Source organism: Carya illinoinensis, chromosome 1 (genome assembly GCF_018687715.1).
Source record: "Carya illinoinensis cultivar Pawnee chromosome 1, C.illinoinensisPawnee_v1, whole genome shotgun sequence".
Taxonomy (NCBI): Eukaryota; Viridiplantae; Streptophyta; class Magnoliopsida; order Fagales; family Juglandaceae; genus Carya; species Carya illinoinensis.
Window position 1 is genome coordinate 1,258,734 of NC_056752.1, and position 16,878 is coordinate 1,275,611.

General features: G+C 37.0%; 2 protein-coding genes across 5 annotated transcripts; both read right to left on the bottom strand.

Annotated features, from left to right (window-relative positions):
* LOC122304752 (U-box domain-containing protein 4) lies at positions 1–10,013 on the bottom strand. Of its 3 annotated transcripts, XM_043117022.1 has the most exons (7): positions 9,829–10,013; positions 9,212–9,260; positions 7,394–7,590; positions 3,837–4,117; positions 2,659–2,775; positions 434–2,488; positions 1–355 (listed from the first exon to the last, which is right to left on the bottom strand). In XM_043117022.1, the coding sequence occupies exons 4-7, from the start codon at positions 4,110–4,112 to the stop codon at positions 296–298; spliced, it is 2,508 nt and encodes an 835-aa protein (XP_042972956.1). In that variant the 5' UTR covers positions 4,113–4,117; positions 7,394–7,590; positions 9,212–9,260; positions 9,829–10,013; the 3' UTR covers positions 1–295. The 3 variants fall into 3 exon arrangements, with proteins under 3 accessions (XP_042972956.1, XP_042972949.1, XP_042972953.1); XM_043117015.1 differs by lacking the exon at positions 9,212–9,260; XM_043117019.1 differs by lacking the exon at positions 9,212–9,260 and having other exon boundaries at positions 7,394–7,606.
* A 1,088-nt stretch (positions 10,014–11,101) lies between these two features.
* LOC122304768 (aspartic proteinase 36-like) lies at positions 11,102–16,521 on the bottom strand. Of its 2 annotated transcripts, none has more exons than XM_043117034.1 (12): positions 16,164–16,521; positions 15,913–16,033; positions 15,055–15,474; positions 14,783–14,956; positions 13,936–14,018; positions 13,751–13,847; positions 13,531–13,603; positions 13,226–13,432; positions 12,534–12,658; positions 12,290–12,391; positions 12,114–12,211; positions 11,102–11,572 (listed from the first exon to the last, which is right to left on the bottom strand). In XM_043117034.1, exons 1-12 carry the CDS (start codon positions 16,403–16,405, stop codon positions 11,401–11,403), a joined length of 1,914 nt encoding a protein of 637 aa, XP_042972968.1. In that variant the 5' UTR covers positions 16,406–16,521; the 3' UTR covers positions 11,102–11,400. The 2 variants fall into 2 exon arrangements, with proteins under 2 accessions (XP_042972968.1, XP_042972973.1); XM_043117039.1 differs by having other exon boundaries at positions 14,783–14,939; positions 15,047–15,474.
* Positions 16,522–16,878: the final 357 nt, after the last annotated feature.

Genomic DNA, 16,878 nt, shown 5'->3' on the forward strand with positions numbered 1-16,878 from the left:
TAATTAAATAAATCCGATAAGTTGTATGTCATTGCCCATTAATCGTCACTGCAAATAGACTCTCGCATGTACGAAGTTTTCTTCCCACATTCACAAGTTGATGTACTTCACAAGAGAACTCAATCAAATCCTTCATAAATTACTATTTTTTTTTTTTGGTTTCTTTTCCTCTACAATCAAGTAAAATCCAAGCAACACCACCTTCATATGCATTATTTGCACCGTCAGATTTACACACTATCCTTACAACTTGACTTAAAACCTTGGCACGAAACCAAAGGCTGTGCTTCCAAAATCAGCCCCTCCCGGCATTACCATGTCTGTGGTTTCTAAAGTGGCTAAGAAGCGCCTGTGCCTGCAAGTAACCCAACACTCAGTTAAATTAGTCTATATATGCAAGGAAGAAATAGCAACATCATCAGCAGCTGTATACCTTTTCTTTGGCCCTTGGGGTGCCTGACTGTGACAATGCCACCAGTGGCGGGACAGCTCCTTCTTGGAGCACCATACTGTGAAATCTACTACTAGTTGTACAAAGATGTAAAAGAGCAGCAGCTGCATTCTCCTTCCCTCTAGCAGAACCCAACTCAACAACCTCTACCAGGACAGGGATCCCGCCCTCCTGACCAATCGCAGTTCGTCCCTCGGGAATTGTAGCAAGATTTGCCAAAACAGCTACTGCCTTGTCAACCATTCCAGCAGCTGGATCCATCAACTCCACAAGGTATTTTACAGCACCAGCTTGCACAATTCGGGCCTTGTTTTCATGAAATATTGACAAATTAAACAAAGCTGTCGCTGCATCTTTCTTCCCTCTAGGAGTTCCGTTCCCTAATAAATCAACCAGAGGAGCGATTGCGCCAGACCGTCCAATCCTGACCTTGTTATCCTCAATCACCGACAGGCTAAAGAGAGTGGCAGCTGAGTTCTCCCGTGCCTCAGGACTCCCTCTCTCAAGAACATAAATTAGAGGTTCAATTGCATTAGCATTAGCAATCGCAGTTTTGTTGTTATCATTGATTGATAAGTTAAGAAGTGCTGTAACTGCATTTTCCTGAATCTTTGTGTCTGTTGAGCACAGCAAGTCGACCAACACACTAATGGCCCCACAGCTAGCAATTACAATCCGATTATCCATGTTGTGCTTGGCAAGTAACCGCAGCTCAGCAGTTGCCTCTCTTTGAGTATCAAGCGAAGTGCTCTTCAAGTCATCAACCAGCTTCCGCACTTGGGTTTCAATGCCAGAAAGATCAGCTCTTGTTTCAGAAATAGGAGAGGATACTAATCTTGGACCAAACCTATCTGATGGTCGACGCCAGAATGTTTGGCTTCGAGACCTGGTCTCCGATCTAGAAGGGAACTCAGGTTCTCTATGTGTTAAGGTCAAGGTGGCAGCTTGTGGCTCTGGTTTCATCTCTCCTGATGCATCGCTGCCATAGCCTGTGAGATTGGCAGATATATGTGAAGCCTCATCCACATCTCCTGATGTTCTTTGAGAAAAATTTGCACCAGAAAGCACACTGGAGGCAGAGGCAGTTCTATTATGGCTCTGAGATGACTGCTCAGTCCCGATAGAATTAGAAAATTGTTCTCCAGATATCGAAGTAGTGGGTTGGCAAACTGAATCCATAGTCCTTTCATCTGAGTTAGCAGACCTGTCTTCAGAACTTGTGCGTGATATTCTTGCAATATCCATATCCTGCCCATTCCCGACTACACCAGTGAAGGAACCCTCTGATGAAGATCGAGGATGCAAAGGAGAAGTTCCCTCTCGATGGCCTCCACTGGATGAGATCAAGTTTTTACTGGGAGAATCCATAGATGGACTTGACTCAAGTGATATTGATTGGTTGCCCCGGGAATGAGGAAAGACGGGTGACTCCCTGGTTGCACCAGACTCTGTGTTAAGGGACAATGGTTCATTTAAGCTCAAAGATTTCAGGGGATCAGGCAGCTTCACATTGTTTGACTCGCACCAGTTTGCAATTAGTGCCTTTACAGTGTAATTAGGTATTAGATTGGGGTGAGCAAGAGTCTGCCGTGTCTTAGGACAGACTGTGAGACCAAGATCAATCCATTTTTTTATGAAAGCCCGCTCATAGGTTTGCCCTGAAGACACAATGACAGGATCGGTCATCAGCTCAAGGGAGAGAGGACAGCAGAAATCGGCAGGTATCTGTACCGGGCTACAGCTCTGGGATTGCTTTATCATAATAAGGCGATCATGCATGCGAGTAACAACACTGATAATCTGATCGATATATTCAGCTTCCCCTGTCTTTTCGGCTTGTTCAGCATTTTCCTTCAATTTTTCAAGGGCTACAGCCTCAATGAGAATCTCCTGGTTTGACCTCAAGCTCAGGCTCTCGGCAATTTTCACCAGGATCTCTGAGCTAGGTCCAACACCCTCCGCTTGATCTCTTATAGCTTCTTTAATGACTGATGATGTTTGTTCAGATCCCTTGTGCTTAATTTTCTGAATACAGTGCTGCAATTAAACATATTGAGTATTAGACATCATAAAAGAATTGAATTCATGCATCTTCCTGATTCTAGAAATGTAACTTAGTGGGTCACCCAGACAGAGTGGGATATGGTCTATCTGTAACAGAATGAAGAGCAGGTAAAATGTAAGTCTCTTTTCCCCTCATATGCTACCTCAAGAGATGCTGAACTCAATTCATCAGGGAGATGTTCAAGTGAAGCCTTCAGAAGCTGGAAAATGTCAAGACAAGAAGTCCGAATCTTTGATATCAATGGTTCAATTTGCAGAATCTAGACATCATGCAAAGGAAAAGATGGTTAGAAACTTTGTTTCCCCAAAGCACCCAAAACTTATATACTATAACTTTAAGTGTGAAGCAGTCAATGCCAACATAAACAGATCATAAGTGCATATTTTATGGATCCTTCTATTTTTATTTCTCTGATGTTTAATCATACTGTGGAATTAACTATGAAGCTAGATGCCCACCATTTCAATTATTGCCCTTTTGCGAAAGATCCTTTCCAGTAAAGTAAAAGTCCTTTTTTTTTTTCTTTTTTTTTTCCAACAAGTGAGTTAAGTAAAATTCCTATACAATCCCCAAAAATCATTCTTAAAAGAAAGATGCATCAGACGATCTGGCTAATGAGGCCTCAAGAAATGGAAAATTAATAGACAAAGTTAAATAAACTAAAACAATACATGCATGCGTGCTACATTCCTTGTTTCCTCTCTTTGTTGCACATATATGCACACTAGCAGCAACACAACATCCACCACTGCCAAATCAACTTCACTACTCTCACCACCATCACTATTGTCGTCAGCATCATTACCACAAACAAAAATGCCTATAGGCTATAGCAGTGCTGCTCTCATTACTTCCACCAGAGTAGCTACCACCAGCAATTTGTTAATGCCATACCACCACCATGGCCAACCTTCACCACCATTACTACCATGAACTTCTGAAACTTTTCCGAGTGCTCAGTTCACTTTATCCAACTTATTTACTAAACCCTCTGCTAAGATCATCAAATCCCAACACCCAGTGCTTTGATAGAACATACAAAACAGGACCGAGAGAGAGAGAGAGAGAGAGAGAGAGAGAGAGAGTGAAAATGATTAAATAAAGGACAAAAATTCATGGGTTCCGGGCCAGAATTTCCATCTACCCTTTTATTAAATACTAATGAGTGTAAAATAACCAGAATATTGCCTAAAAATCATATGAATAGGATAAGCCATACAATGGTCAGTTTAGTTTTATTTTGAATTAGTGATTAAGACACTATGATATCTAATTTACAAACTACAAAATAAATTTCATTAGAAGTGGAAAATAACTTACAAAATAAACTTTGCTTGATAATGGTTGCCAGTTCTCAAAGAGCTCTCTCGATTCTTCAACAGATCGACTTAGTTCGTCAAATGCCTTGATGAGCTTTTCATCAGAAGCTATTTCAGAATCAACAATCACATCAAGTATCGGCTTCAACAACTTCAATATCTCTTCAGCCTTTTGGTAATACTTCAGAACTGGCTCCGAGTTTAAATTGTCACAAGATGATAAATGGAAAAATGAGGAGATGTTATTAAGAAAGACTTTTAACAGTGATATCTCCATCACACCTGCATCAATAACAGAATCAGAAATGGTCAAAACAATAGCAGTTGCTTCACATAATTTTTGTAAAATTTGTACACCCCAACAACGCCATTCAAAAAATATACAGCTAGTTCTCAAGGTATTGAAAATAAAAGAAATTTGCTGGTACACAGTACATATATTTCATCCAACCAACAATTCAGGTTTTCACCTTCACCTGTCAGCATGACATGCCAAAAAAGAGAGAATAGTTCTGCTCAATTTGTAATAAAAGCTCCTAGTTTAGTTAATGTGTAGAGCAAAAAATGAAAAAAAAGAAAAAAGTGACAATATGAGGCATGCTCTATTGCCTTTGATATTGACGCGTGTGGTAGAACTCAAGATTCAAGTGTAATTGTTATGCACTAAAATGAAATGGAAGACAGTGGGCGGGGAAGAAGGTAGCACTAGTTGATTCATTTATTTAGAGCATGAATTCTTCTAAGTCATTATGCTAGCCTTATGCCAGCTTTTAAGGCATCTGATTGAAGAAAGAGAGTTATCAATGGTTGTCCGCATTTCTATGTGTTTATGTCTAAGTACACCAAATAATTGTTGAATACAAGTGAATGGATCCCCTCAAACAGGCAGGCAACAATATGAATGGTACATATTGTAAAATTTTAGCATATCCAACTCATCACCTGTATGGGAATAAAACCATTCACCCCTTGTTTATGAGGGGAGAGGATGCCATTTGGTCTAAAGCCCAAAAGCACTAAAATAATAAATCTTATAGGCTATTTTGATTGGAACTTCCTTTTCTTTTCTTTTCTTTTCTTTTTTTAATTTTTATTTATTTATTTATTTATTTATTTATTTTTATCGGTCATAAGATTTCTATAAAAAGTCAAAAGGGTCATAAACGAATTGTAATGAAAGTAAACAAATGGAAAAAAAAAAAAAAAAAAAAGTGAAAGATCTAAAGTTAAGAACATCTATACAATAGAAGAAAGACATCAAAGGGACAAAACAAAAGTGGACCAAGATCATCAGATAAAGCAAAAAAAAAAAAAAAAAAACACACTTTATATTCCCCCATGGATTATTTACACCATCAAAGGCCCGCACGTTCTCTTTCCAACCAAATCACTACATAAGACATGAAAGGACTGATCTCTATGCCACCAGGCTGCCCTACCTCCAACATACTGCCCAACAAAGCTGATAACTCAGCGACTGCTTTGTACATAAATCATGAGCATCTTCTATTCGGACAATAGACACCACAGACTATAAATTATGAGCAAAAGTATAAAGGAACAGCAAATGATAGACTTTCAAATTTCATATCATCCACGGTAAAAACCAGAGAGCATTCCATCCAGACAGGGAATTAACCACTGTTTTACACCCTCTAATAAGAAACTGACAGATCAGCATCTCATTAGATTTTTAAAACACTCAAATCCGCTGAATCACGCCCCAAACAATCTCCTCTATGTCAAGTGCAGGAAAAAAAATTTAAGTGTCTCTCTCTCTCTCTCCCCCCCCCCCCCAAAAAAAAAATCTCTGCCTTGCCCCGCTGCCACCACTGTCCCATTCCATTTTCTTGCTATCTTGAAAGCTAGGAAAGAAGTTTGTCTAATTTTCTTAGGCTCTTGGGGATTCCAATATTCAAGTGCACTCTCTATTGCTCTATTATAGACAACGATGGCCATAATTGCAAAAGTTCAATGGCTGTATGTGGAGATTTTTTTGTCTGTAATTTTACAAAAACTTTTGAGTAAATATTTAAAAGCTCATTGTGTGTATGCATTATTGAGGTTAAGATATGAGAGGATTACTTTTTAGCACTTGAAATGAGCTTGGATGAAAAGCATATCTTGATTAATGACAATCTGGCTATGGGCAGTTTTGACATATATCAGGGAAATTTTGAATCTTTCACATGTTTTGACCAAAAAAAAATTGAAAAAGTGCACCAAAAGTGAAACATGTTCTGGCATTTCGTGAAAGATCAAAACTATCAACACTCCTTGAACTTTAAGTGATTGCTCACCCGGTGAATCAATTCACAAGGGATACATGGGGTTCAGGTTTTTTTACCATTCGCCCAAAAAAACTTAATTTTAAAATTATGTATAAGATGATTCATTTAAAGAAACAATGATAAGTACTAGAGTAAGATATGATAATTCAACCTCGATACAAAATTGAATCTTTTGTATACTCTTTCTCTGTGAACCTCCGGAGACATGCTACGTTCGATTGGCATCTGATCGGTATGCTGCAGTTTCTGATTTGCTTTGTTGTTCTAATGGCTCAATCCAGTGAAATATTTGTTTAACTAGAGCTGTGCATGATTGGAAGATTGACGAAGTTTCAGCCTTTTACAGTTTTTTATACTTTTTGAGGCTTGGTGGTAATGATGAGGACAAGATGTTGTGGAAGTCTAAGGGGGTAAAAAGTTCTCTGTTCATTCATACTATAAGCTGTTGACTTCTCAGAATAGTCCTCCTTTTTCCTTGGAAGTGTATTTGGAGGTCTTACACACCTTCCAAAACTGCTTTCTTCACTTGGACTGCCTCTCTTGGAAAAATCTTGACATTGGATAATTTAAGGCAGCGGGGTGTTATTGTTATGGATTGGTGGTAAATGTGTAAAAAGAATGGGGAAACTGTGGATCATCAACTCTTGCATTGTGAGGTGGCACGGGCTTTATGGGATGGCATTTTTTTAAGAACCGGCTTGGCTTGGGTGATACCTTTGAGAGTGGTAGATCTTCTAGCATGCTGGAAAGGGCTTCATGGTTGCACTCAAGTGGATGCGGCTTGGAAGATGGTCCCTTTGTGTCTCATGCGGTGTATTTGGATGGAAAGGAATGAGCGGTGTTTTAACAACAAGGAGTGTACTTTGGAGCAACTTTGGAATTTCTTTATGCACTCTTTGCTGTTTTGGTTTTCTGCTTTAGTGACTAACGGATCTTCTGTTCAAGATTTCTGATGTCACTTTCTGCTTACTAGAATGTACTTAGGTGTTTTCTTTTGTATACTTCCTGTGTTCATGGGCTTCACCTATACATTCGTTTCTAATAAAACTTACTTATAAAAAAAAAAAACAAATTGAATCTTTACAAATATAGTATGACACACTTAACAGGGCCCTTTTTACCAGTACTTAACAGGCATTTAAACCTGACACACTATCAAAGTTATTTTAGAACAAGGCATGACATAAAGACAAAACTTGATCTACCAGCCACCTATCTGAGTAATTAATGATAGCCACAAATAGTAAAAAGAAGGGAAGGAATTTACCTTTCTCACCACAAACTAGTAATTTCAAATCCAAAATAATCTTTCTCACACCACTGACCCTTAGGAAGTCATATCAATCCATGAAAATGAAGATTATGCTTTCAAGCACCGTAGACAGAAACCATTGCATTCACACCAATGAGAGATCAAATCCATATAAAGAATCTTGGGAAGCAAGGTTATTCAGCTAGCAAACCCTGTACAGAAACAAGACTTTGAATAAAAATTCTCAGTATTAGAACCTGAAAAACAGAAGATAACTTACTGATTGCTAAACTTACAACTTTGAATATCCATACATACATGCAAACATTAACCACCCACCTCAATAAAAAAACTGACTACATAAACAGTTTCATAAAATATTGTGCATGCAATTTTCTATTGTATCTTCTAAAAATACAACACAGGAGTGGATGAAAAAAAAAACCAGTGACCTATCATGGTAAGGTAACAGCTATATTTTCTCCAAGAGCTAGCAGAAAGCTAATGTGGCAAATTCTTCCTTTTAGATTTGGGTATTTAGTCAAAAGTTTCTCAATCCAAGAGCTAGGAAACTATTTGATGATGCATAAACTACACACTCCCTCACTCAAAGAATTATTTACATATGAGGGAATAGAGAAGGGAGCATCTGGCTAGGATAAAAGCAACAGTGTGGAAAATGGTTCCTACTTGCTTCATATGGTGTATTTGGAGGAAAGAGAATGATAGAAGTTTTAACAACCTTGAGCGGACAATGGAGGAGCTCAAGACTTTCTTTCTCAATACTCTCCTCCTTTGGACAGCTTCTATAGACTTTAATGGGCTCAGTTTACATTATTTTCTTGTACCCCTTTCTCTTTCTAGATAGGTGTCTCTCTCCCATACATTCTGTGTAGTTGGATTCCACCTTTTGCGCTTTTTAGATAAATTCTTATTACTTATCACAAAAAAGGAAAAAGCGAGTGGAGGAAAATGACGCAATACAAAAAGTTCCTAATCATACTGCTGCTTCTCCAAAGTACTTGTCTCATCCCAATACCTAAAGAATTTTCTTCCAGCAGTCTTGGATCTGCACTTAAGCCCAGGGATTCTAGGGATTTAAAATGAATTTTGGTTGGTGTATCCTATATGTTAACATTTTAAAATTCAAGTCCACCATCATTATCTGATTTTAATAAGTACGAATTCCATGTAATTCATCTATATTTCCATTGTAAATATTCATCTAAATACTTACTCCCATTTTTGCGGGAAAGTACTGCGTGTCTTCTTATTAGGAACCATAGAGCAAGACAACTTATAGAGCTACTGAACTTATCAAAAGAAAAATGGTTTGTAGACTTAATGAACCCTATAATAGGATGTGTGAATTTTCATTATCATAATTAGTCACCAATAAGATATTCTTCTCTAAGCAGAGACCTCATAACGGTAATGCTTCAGTAATTTACTTCAACTCGTGTTAAATAGTTTGAACTGAAAAACAAATAAAATTCATGACGGTTCTTGCTAAATTTTTGTTAAATCCATAATCAAACATTCCTAAAGTGTTCACATAAAGCCCTCTCACCTAACTTAAGTGCCAGAATATAATGTTTGACATACTTATAAAAAAATTTCATAAATTATAAAACTTGGTATGATAAAAGATATCATCATAAGAGGGCTAACATGTTTTAACCCATTTCTCACAAGAGTGCCATCACTCCAATTGAATTCTCAAAACTTTGTAAGTTTAAAAAAAAAAAAATTAAGTAAAATTCCACAAGCTTCTAGCAAGCACAAACCAAGCTATCAAGAATAAAAGGTCTATTCTACAAGGTCAGAGCTTACTTCTGACATTTTGAACCCCAATTGCAACAATCTGTCTCCTCAAAGCATGCTACCAAATGCAAAAATGCAACTGAAAAATGAGAATGATCATGGCATAGAGCCATATCCAAGATAGTTATTTGAATACCCATCTTAACGTTCCAATTTCAAAACCAAATCTCTAGTCTCTTCCTTCTCAATTAGTATAAGCTTGGAGATACAAACACTAATACGAAGACCCAATCAAACTAATTACACTGTATAACCGATAATTAACATAATCCTCAATATTAAAAAGCACAGATATCAACACAGATCGCATTAGCTACAACAGAAAATTGAAAATAAATCCCAGCAATTGAGAAGACAAAATCGAGTTATGCACACAAACATACATAATATGCCAATTAAATGGAAAAGAACAAGAAGAACCTTCGTAATCCATCACAAGAAATTCAAATTTTGCATAAGCAGACTTGAAACATGCTTCAAACAGAAAACAAAAGAGTTTTGATAAAATTGGGAGCTCCAAATGCAGGGTACCAAGGGTTTCAGAAGTAGGTAAATTTAAACGAGGAGAAAAATCAAAACCCTAGGCGGATCAGGCCGAGGAGGTAGAAAAGAGAAAAATGGCTGACCTGGAAAAGGCGAATATAGCGGTAACTGTGAGGAACCGAAGAGGAGAGCTGTATTTGTTCGTTCGTTCGTTCGTTCAATCCCTCTCTCTCTCTTTCTATCTCTCTCTTTCTTCTGGAAAGCACAGATGTCGCCAATTCTCAGTCGGTTTTTTTATTCTTTCTTTCTGACTCTTACTTTATTTTTTGTCAGAAAAAAAAATTGATTTTATACTCTAATAATAATAATGATGATGATGATAAATCTCATCATTTTAGGGGTGCAGTGGGGCATTCTCGTCATTACGTATTTAATAAAAAATAAAGCTCGGGGATTGACATTTGACTGGGTATTTCGGGTATTTTTATTTTGATTAGGTGGCCGCCAGAGAGGCCGTTTACCCAATTTTTCTTTTTCTTTTATTGGTTGGGAATGGAACGGGGGGGCGTTACGTTTTCCACGACTTGGATAAATACATTTTTTTTTTTCCTATTTTTCTATACATACATACTATTTATTTATATATTTTTTTAAATAAATATATAATTGTAAAAGCCTAGTCTTGTCTCATATGATTAAGGCTCTTTTCATCACTTTCTAACGCACATTAATGGTACTTTATGAATATCTAAGATTAATCTCGACCCACTAATTTTTTTACTTTCTTATGGTGAGTTCGTAATTATCGTATAATTATTTTTAAAATTATTTTAAAATAAAGTAAATATATACAAAATTTATATATAAATAAAATTAATTTTTAATAATAAATATCACTCTTTTTTAAAATAATTATATAATACTTACATACTTAACCAATATATGTAAAAATAATTTTTTTATTTTTTTTATTAGTAAGCAAGAATCTCAACCCACTAAATTTTTTATTATTGATATTGAATGGTTCCCAGACATTTGAAAATGGAAAATTCATACACTAACGAACACTTTCGGACTTTACGCGTTTGAAAATGCACTTTGACCCAAACCAGAAGGATTCTTTCCCAATGCTAACAAAACGTGGAAAGTTAGTAAGTTCTCAGAATCTCTCCAGGAGCCACCATTCCAAACCCTTTATTCCTTTTTTCCCCCCCTTCTCAAATCTGTTTGGAAAGTCCTGAACTGATCCTCCAATTGTTAGGTCGTTCATTTTTTTATGATTAAGTTAGATTTTCTGTAAAATCATAAAAAGCAGAGGCTGAGTGTCATTCACTTTGATCCTCTGCTTACAATTACCAAAAAGTCTATGATCTGATTCATAAAGGAAAACCGCAATCATGATTCACGAAACTAAAATGATAAAAGAGGCACATGGAATTTTGCTTTATTAAGCAACCTTTTGTTTCGCTCGAATTTTACAGCACTCTGCATCAACAATTAAAAACGTTTACAAGCATATCCAAAGCCTGTGTTCATATACCTCCCTGTCCAGATTTAGTGAACAAGGAATTACAAAAGAATGACAATTTTCAGGGTAACAAGAATCTCAGTCAGGCCAGATGCCATGGTAGCAGAATTCAGTCATTGTGTGAGTCAAAGATCCTGTCAGCAATGTAATTCGGCATACATCACCACCAAATGTAGCTCCTAATACTTTATATCGGCTGGAGTTCTTGCTCTGGAACTGCTGCATTGACAGGCTTGTACGCATTAAGCTTTTGTTGTCTGTGTCTATAAATAAACCACATTCCAGAAGCTGATAATCCGATCAGTAAAGTACCAATAACGGCTACAAGTACAATCGGATAGTTTTGCTGCCACCATGTCCTGCAGTAAAAAAAACTAAAAATTAATAAAAAAGACAGTATAATGCCAACTCAGATAAGCTTTTGGTATGCAGGGAAGGATACCCAACTGTCATTAACAAATAGAAAGGTTTGCAAGATGGATGCACTCAATATCTGTGTTGATATGCCTTGAAATTGAAAAATAAACCCAACTCCACCATGCTTGGACCACACAGAGTGGAGGCCTTTCCTCTTAATCAGGTACCTCATCCTACTTTTCCTCATACAGGGGCAGTGCTCACATGCTCCAAGACTCAAATAACATAATAATCACTTTGGCTTTTTCTTCACAACTTGTTTTTTAAATATCTAGCTTTTCTTTAAAGGGCCATATTTAGATTTTAGGAACTCTTAAGTGGTTAAATTTGAGAATTTAGTGACCATGTTAAAGTAAAACCAATTTAAAGAGACTAACTCAGATTGCCGATACTCATATATTAAGCTTCATCCAAATGCTGAGCCAAGTAGCCCAAGAAGTAAAAACATAATGCTATCTTGAGCAATAAGTGAATAATATATACCGTTTAGCCAGAGGTTCAATGCTCCATCGAACCAACTTATAACTTCCAAAGGTCCCAGGAAGCTCCACTCGATGTTCAGCAAATCGGGCAATCATATTCTGTGACAAGCACAATATTTTAAAATGATCACAATCTTTTGCACTGAGAGTAGTTGCAATTCATATTTGCTAGCTTACCATAGCTGTGGCATTAGAAATGTAGTTACTGAAGCCTGCTGGAAAGATGGCCCATCTAATGAGGGAATCATTTCCATTGGGAGTAAAATTCAATAAATGGACCTGACATCATTTATTCAAGATTATTAACACCCTAGATGAGCTTTCACTTAGAAAGATCAAACGATAAACGGAAATATTTATTAATAACAAAACTAGATTGAAGTAAACTTTTTTCTGCATTCCAATGTGGCATTTGTCTAACCTGAGAGGGAATAACTTCCAAGTCATCAGCTATGAGCTTGGCCAGTTCTGTAATATGATGCTCAAGATCTGAGTAGCTGACGTTGAATATGATATCAAATGTTATTTCTCCAATTTGGAGTTCCCCTGCTCATCAAAGAAAACAAAAGAATCTAATGAGTGTCTCAATGCAAGCTCAGATATAATATATATTTGATAAGTATGAAAATAAAATAATACTTACGTCAAAGGGAGGCAAAGTGACTTGCATAAATAGATCCTAGGTTCGGATATAACAGTTACATTATTTTGATATAAGATTACAGGTAGCAAAAAGCAAACATAGTAACTACCATGGAATTCAAGAAATCTTAGTCTTAGAAGCCCCATCTGCCACAGATGGTAAATTCCAGTCTTGCAATCAATCTCTCTTTTATGAACTTTCTACTAGCTTAAACATCAACTTAATTATCAGATCGTAGTGAAAGCACCAGTTAAGCTATGCCACTCGATGCTGAATGTGATTGTAAAGCAATCAAGCTATGTACAGCAATGCTAATCTTAGATGGTTTCCTCATAAGATTTCTTCAATGTGGTTGTTTGAACATGAAATCCATGTCATATCAGCAGGAAACAAACATAAGTCAAGCCCCACCATAGGTGATTGCATAGTATAGCATTAAGAGATACTTGAAGGCCTGCAGATTAATGTACCTGGAAGCACATAATGTGGTGCTTCAGTGGGAGCTAATGTAGGTGGGATTTCTACCGTTGAATTCTTTCCATTTGGAGCTGAAGGCATTGGTGGAGGGGCACCAGATATTTGAAGTCGTTCCCATAACTCTGAACAATTGGTTTTCCAGAAACCAATCTTTGAATGTTCACGATCATATGTAACAAGAGTATTGCGGACAGCAATACCTATTATAACGAATAATAAAATGAATGACAATACGGGATGGAGGAGAAAACCCATAGCAAGGCTTTTAAAAAAAAATGCTTACTAAAGCATAATATACCTCCTAAAAGAGTGGTTGGATCCTTTCCATTCTGAAAAACCCCCAGGCAATATGCACCATGTTCCTTTGAGTGCTTCATAAAATTGATGTCACATAAACCAGAAAAAGAATAATCAGTATATAGAAAAATAACCAATGGCAAGAACAATAAACTTGATCTAAAAAGCATTCATTCTGTCAGAAAAGATTTCAACAAGACGTACACAAGTCCATTACTTACACGAAACAAGTAATTTTCAGGTGATAGTGACAGCTTTTGCTCGTTGCTAAATACCATGTCAACAGCTGGAAAGGTTTTTGATAGTTCCAAGACATTACTGAAGACAAAATGATATATAAGGTCAGTGGCATCAGAAAGTAACTCATTTATATTATCAAAGTCTTCAGTTATGCTGAAGGCAATACCTCCCAGCACCAGAAAAGCATATATCATTAAAATTTGGATCAGGACCACGAATCTTCTGCAAGGAATGAAGTTCCTTCATAATCTACATGCACATATAAACAAGATCAGAAACATTTAACAGTCTTAGAAAGACAAAAAATAATTTGTAAAATAAATGATGAAGGCCACAAGACGGCTTGATCTTGAACATAAATACATACTTTTCTCATTAAGTAGAATGACTAGGTTCTGCTTGGCCACTAAGAATTTTCAGATGAAAATTTTGAGTTTTAAGATAAAATATTAAAATATTATATTTTAATATTATTATTGTTTTGGGATTTGAAAAAGTTAAGAAAAAGTTGAATTATTTATTATATTTTGTATTGGGATTTGGGAAAGTTGTAATGATGAGATGAGAATTTTGAGTTTGAGATGAAAATTTCAAGTAGCCAAACACAACCTTAAGCAAACTAACTACTAACAGGGGGAAAAAAGCAAAACTAACTTTAAAAAAGCCTGCTCAGCCAACCAATTCATGATTGATGTATGTTGCAATCAGATACGGAGTAGTCTTTGTACCCTTTGTCTAAATGAATTAACCACAATTTTGCCAAATTGGAAGTACTTAAAATGAACAGCTTTGTTTACTTTTTAATCTATTTTTATAATTACAGGTAGTTCTTCTATGAATTTCATTCAGAAAGAACTGAACTGCAAGGTATTTTAATCTTTTACTTTCACTGTGCCATTCATCACGCTGTGTCAAACAAGAATATGTAATAGGTCGTATTTAAAATCCAAGCAAAAGTGCTTTAAAAGAGATCATCTAGAAGAATAATTGAGGCTTAAAGACAAAGATCTTACAGCATCCTTAAATGCTAAAAATGCTTCTTCAGGCAAGTAGGCATATGTTGTACCACTATCCAAGACGGTTCCATGTTTTCCATCAAAGACCCTTGGATTGAGCAGCAATGGCTTCCCCGCAACATGTATGTTCTTCAAATCAATATTGTAGTATGGACTGTTGCCATCCCGAAACTAGAGTAAATGTATGAGATGTATCAAATGTATTTGTTAGGAAAAAACGATGCAGTATGTCTTATAAGACAAAATATTCACATAAAGCACCTTCGTACAGGGTCTGAGTGGGTAAACACCATGTCTGTTGGGGGAGAAATACCACCAAGAACCATAGCACCCCCACCAACATCCATTCCACCATAGCATAACGAGAAGGAATCACTAACCACACCCTTGTCAACAAGCTGGTCCATTATACTAAGATCACCACGGCCCAAGCCCATGATTCCATCAGCTCGTTGACTAAAAAGATCACCAGTTTCCTCATTCTCGCAGCCGAAAACAGCACGCTGCGGCTCAAGATTGCTTAAACTGCCAAAGGATACAACATCCTCCCCAAGAACACCGCTGCTACTACTCATTTCAGCATATTGTCTCTCATACACACATTGCACCTTCTTATCATCACAGTTGCAGTCCAAATTGCATTTCACAGGCTGGTAGGTGCTCGACAATTCTGGCTGGAACTTTGGATCCTGATGAGACAAAATATTACTCTCAAAACCAGTACACATGTGAGTTCTCCGGTTGATAATGTAACCCAAATTGCTTAAAGTAACAAATGATTGGAGTTAATGTGATGGAAAATGCCAGAGTATAAACAAGAAACAAACTTGAGTGATTGATATAACATAGCCAGATCAAACTAATAGTTTCTTTTTGTCCCGATATATTATATCAAATCTCTCCACCAATAAGTGGGATATAAATTAAATTCTTTACTAAACATATTACATCCTCCGTCTCGCTCAACACAAATCTACGCCCGCACCCTAGTATTTTGGTTCTGTTTTCAAATGCATTTGTTTTTCTAAATTATCTGAATTGCATCAGCTCCAAAACAGCCACAAGTCTAACCCAACAAATAAAAAAGGAGAATAAGAGAATAAAACCACGATTGAGAAGTATTAGACCTGGTGCGTGCCACACTGTTGGCAACTAGAGCAGGGGACATAGGTGACAGTGCTCCCCGTATCAACGATAAGGGCAAATCTCTGAGGTGGCGTCCCGATCCAAAGCCGTGTCGTGTAGTACCTACAAATGCATTCTCGGTCCAAACCAACCAATCAAAACCACAGAACACAAGGATCACTGGGGAAAAAAAAAAAAAGGAAAACGAAGAAAAGAAGACGGAGAACGAAGAAAATGAGAAGGAGAAAAATACCCGCGTAGGAGGAGATCATCGTAGAGTCCCATCCGAGCATCGGATCGCTGGAGGAGGCGACGGGTATCGGGGGAGGTTCTGGAAGCGTTTGGAGGAGAAAGAAAGAGCGGTAAGAGCATGGCGGGGAGGGACCCAGCGTGAGGTGGGGGGAGAAAGAGTGACGCAGAGGGAGATGATTGGGCGAGAGAGACTACGGTAAAGAAGCTGAAGGTGATAAGGAGGTAGCTGAATGCGCTCGCCATTCGGGTCGCCGGCTCGGGCAATTCCTTCGATAATGATGGAGATCCAGAGAGCAAAGAAAATGCCAGGGGGGATTAGTGAACAAAACGTTCGCTCCTTGTGTGAGCATGAGGCCGGGGGGGAGGGAAGTCAGAGCGCGCGACCGAAAATTACGTAATATATGTCCTTTTTTTTTTTCCTGATATATTTTACTTTCTTTTTAATAATTTATTATTTCTTTAAGTGACATCAAATAATTTAAAAAATATTAAATAAGTTATTTTTATTATTTAATGACATAACAAAAATGAAGAAATGTTTATAATTAAAAAATACTTGAGTAATTACACCTTTAATTCATGTCAAGAAACATGAGATCAACTTTTTGTAGTAATTTCTCATTTGTTGTTCCAAGTTATTAAACATTACGTTGTAGAAAGGTGAGATCTTGGGGTGGTTTTCCTTTTTCATTTTAATTATTATTTTGTTAGCTATG

What these genes read in the sequence shown, in the direction of transcription:
- LOC122304768 (XM_043117034.1), bottom strand. Translation starts at nt 16,405, where the DNA reads ATGGCGAGCGCATTCAGCTACCTCCTTATCACCTTCAGCTTCTTTACC. An exon ending in GATGATCTCCTCCTACGCGG is followed by an intron (nt 16,034 to 16,163) that starts GTATTTTTCTCC and finishes ATGCATTTGTAG; the next exon opens with GTACTACACGACACGGCTTT. An exon ending in TTTCTAATGCCACAGCTATG is followed by an intron (nt 12,212 to 12,289) that starts GTAAGCTAGCAA and finishes TGCTTGTCACAG; the next exon opens with AATATGATTGCCCGATTTGC.
- LOC122304752 (XM_043117015.1), bottom strand. Translation starts at nt 4,112, where the DNA reads ATGGAGATATCACTGTTAAAAGTCTTTCTTAATAACATCTCCTCATTT. An exon ending in TATCAAGCAAAGTTTATTTT is followed by an intron (nt 2,776 to 3,836) that starts GTAAGTTATTTT and finishes CATGATGTCTAG; the next exon opens with ATTCTGCAAATTGAACCATT. An exon ending in TGAGTTCAGCATCTCTTGAG is followed by an intron (nt 2,489 to 2,658) that starts GTAGCATATGAG and finishes GTTTAATTGCAG; the next exon opens with CACTGTATTCAGAAAATTAA.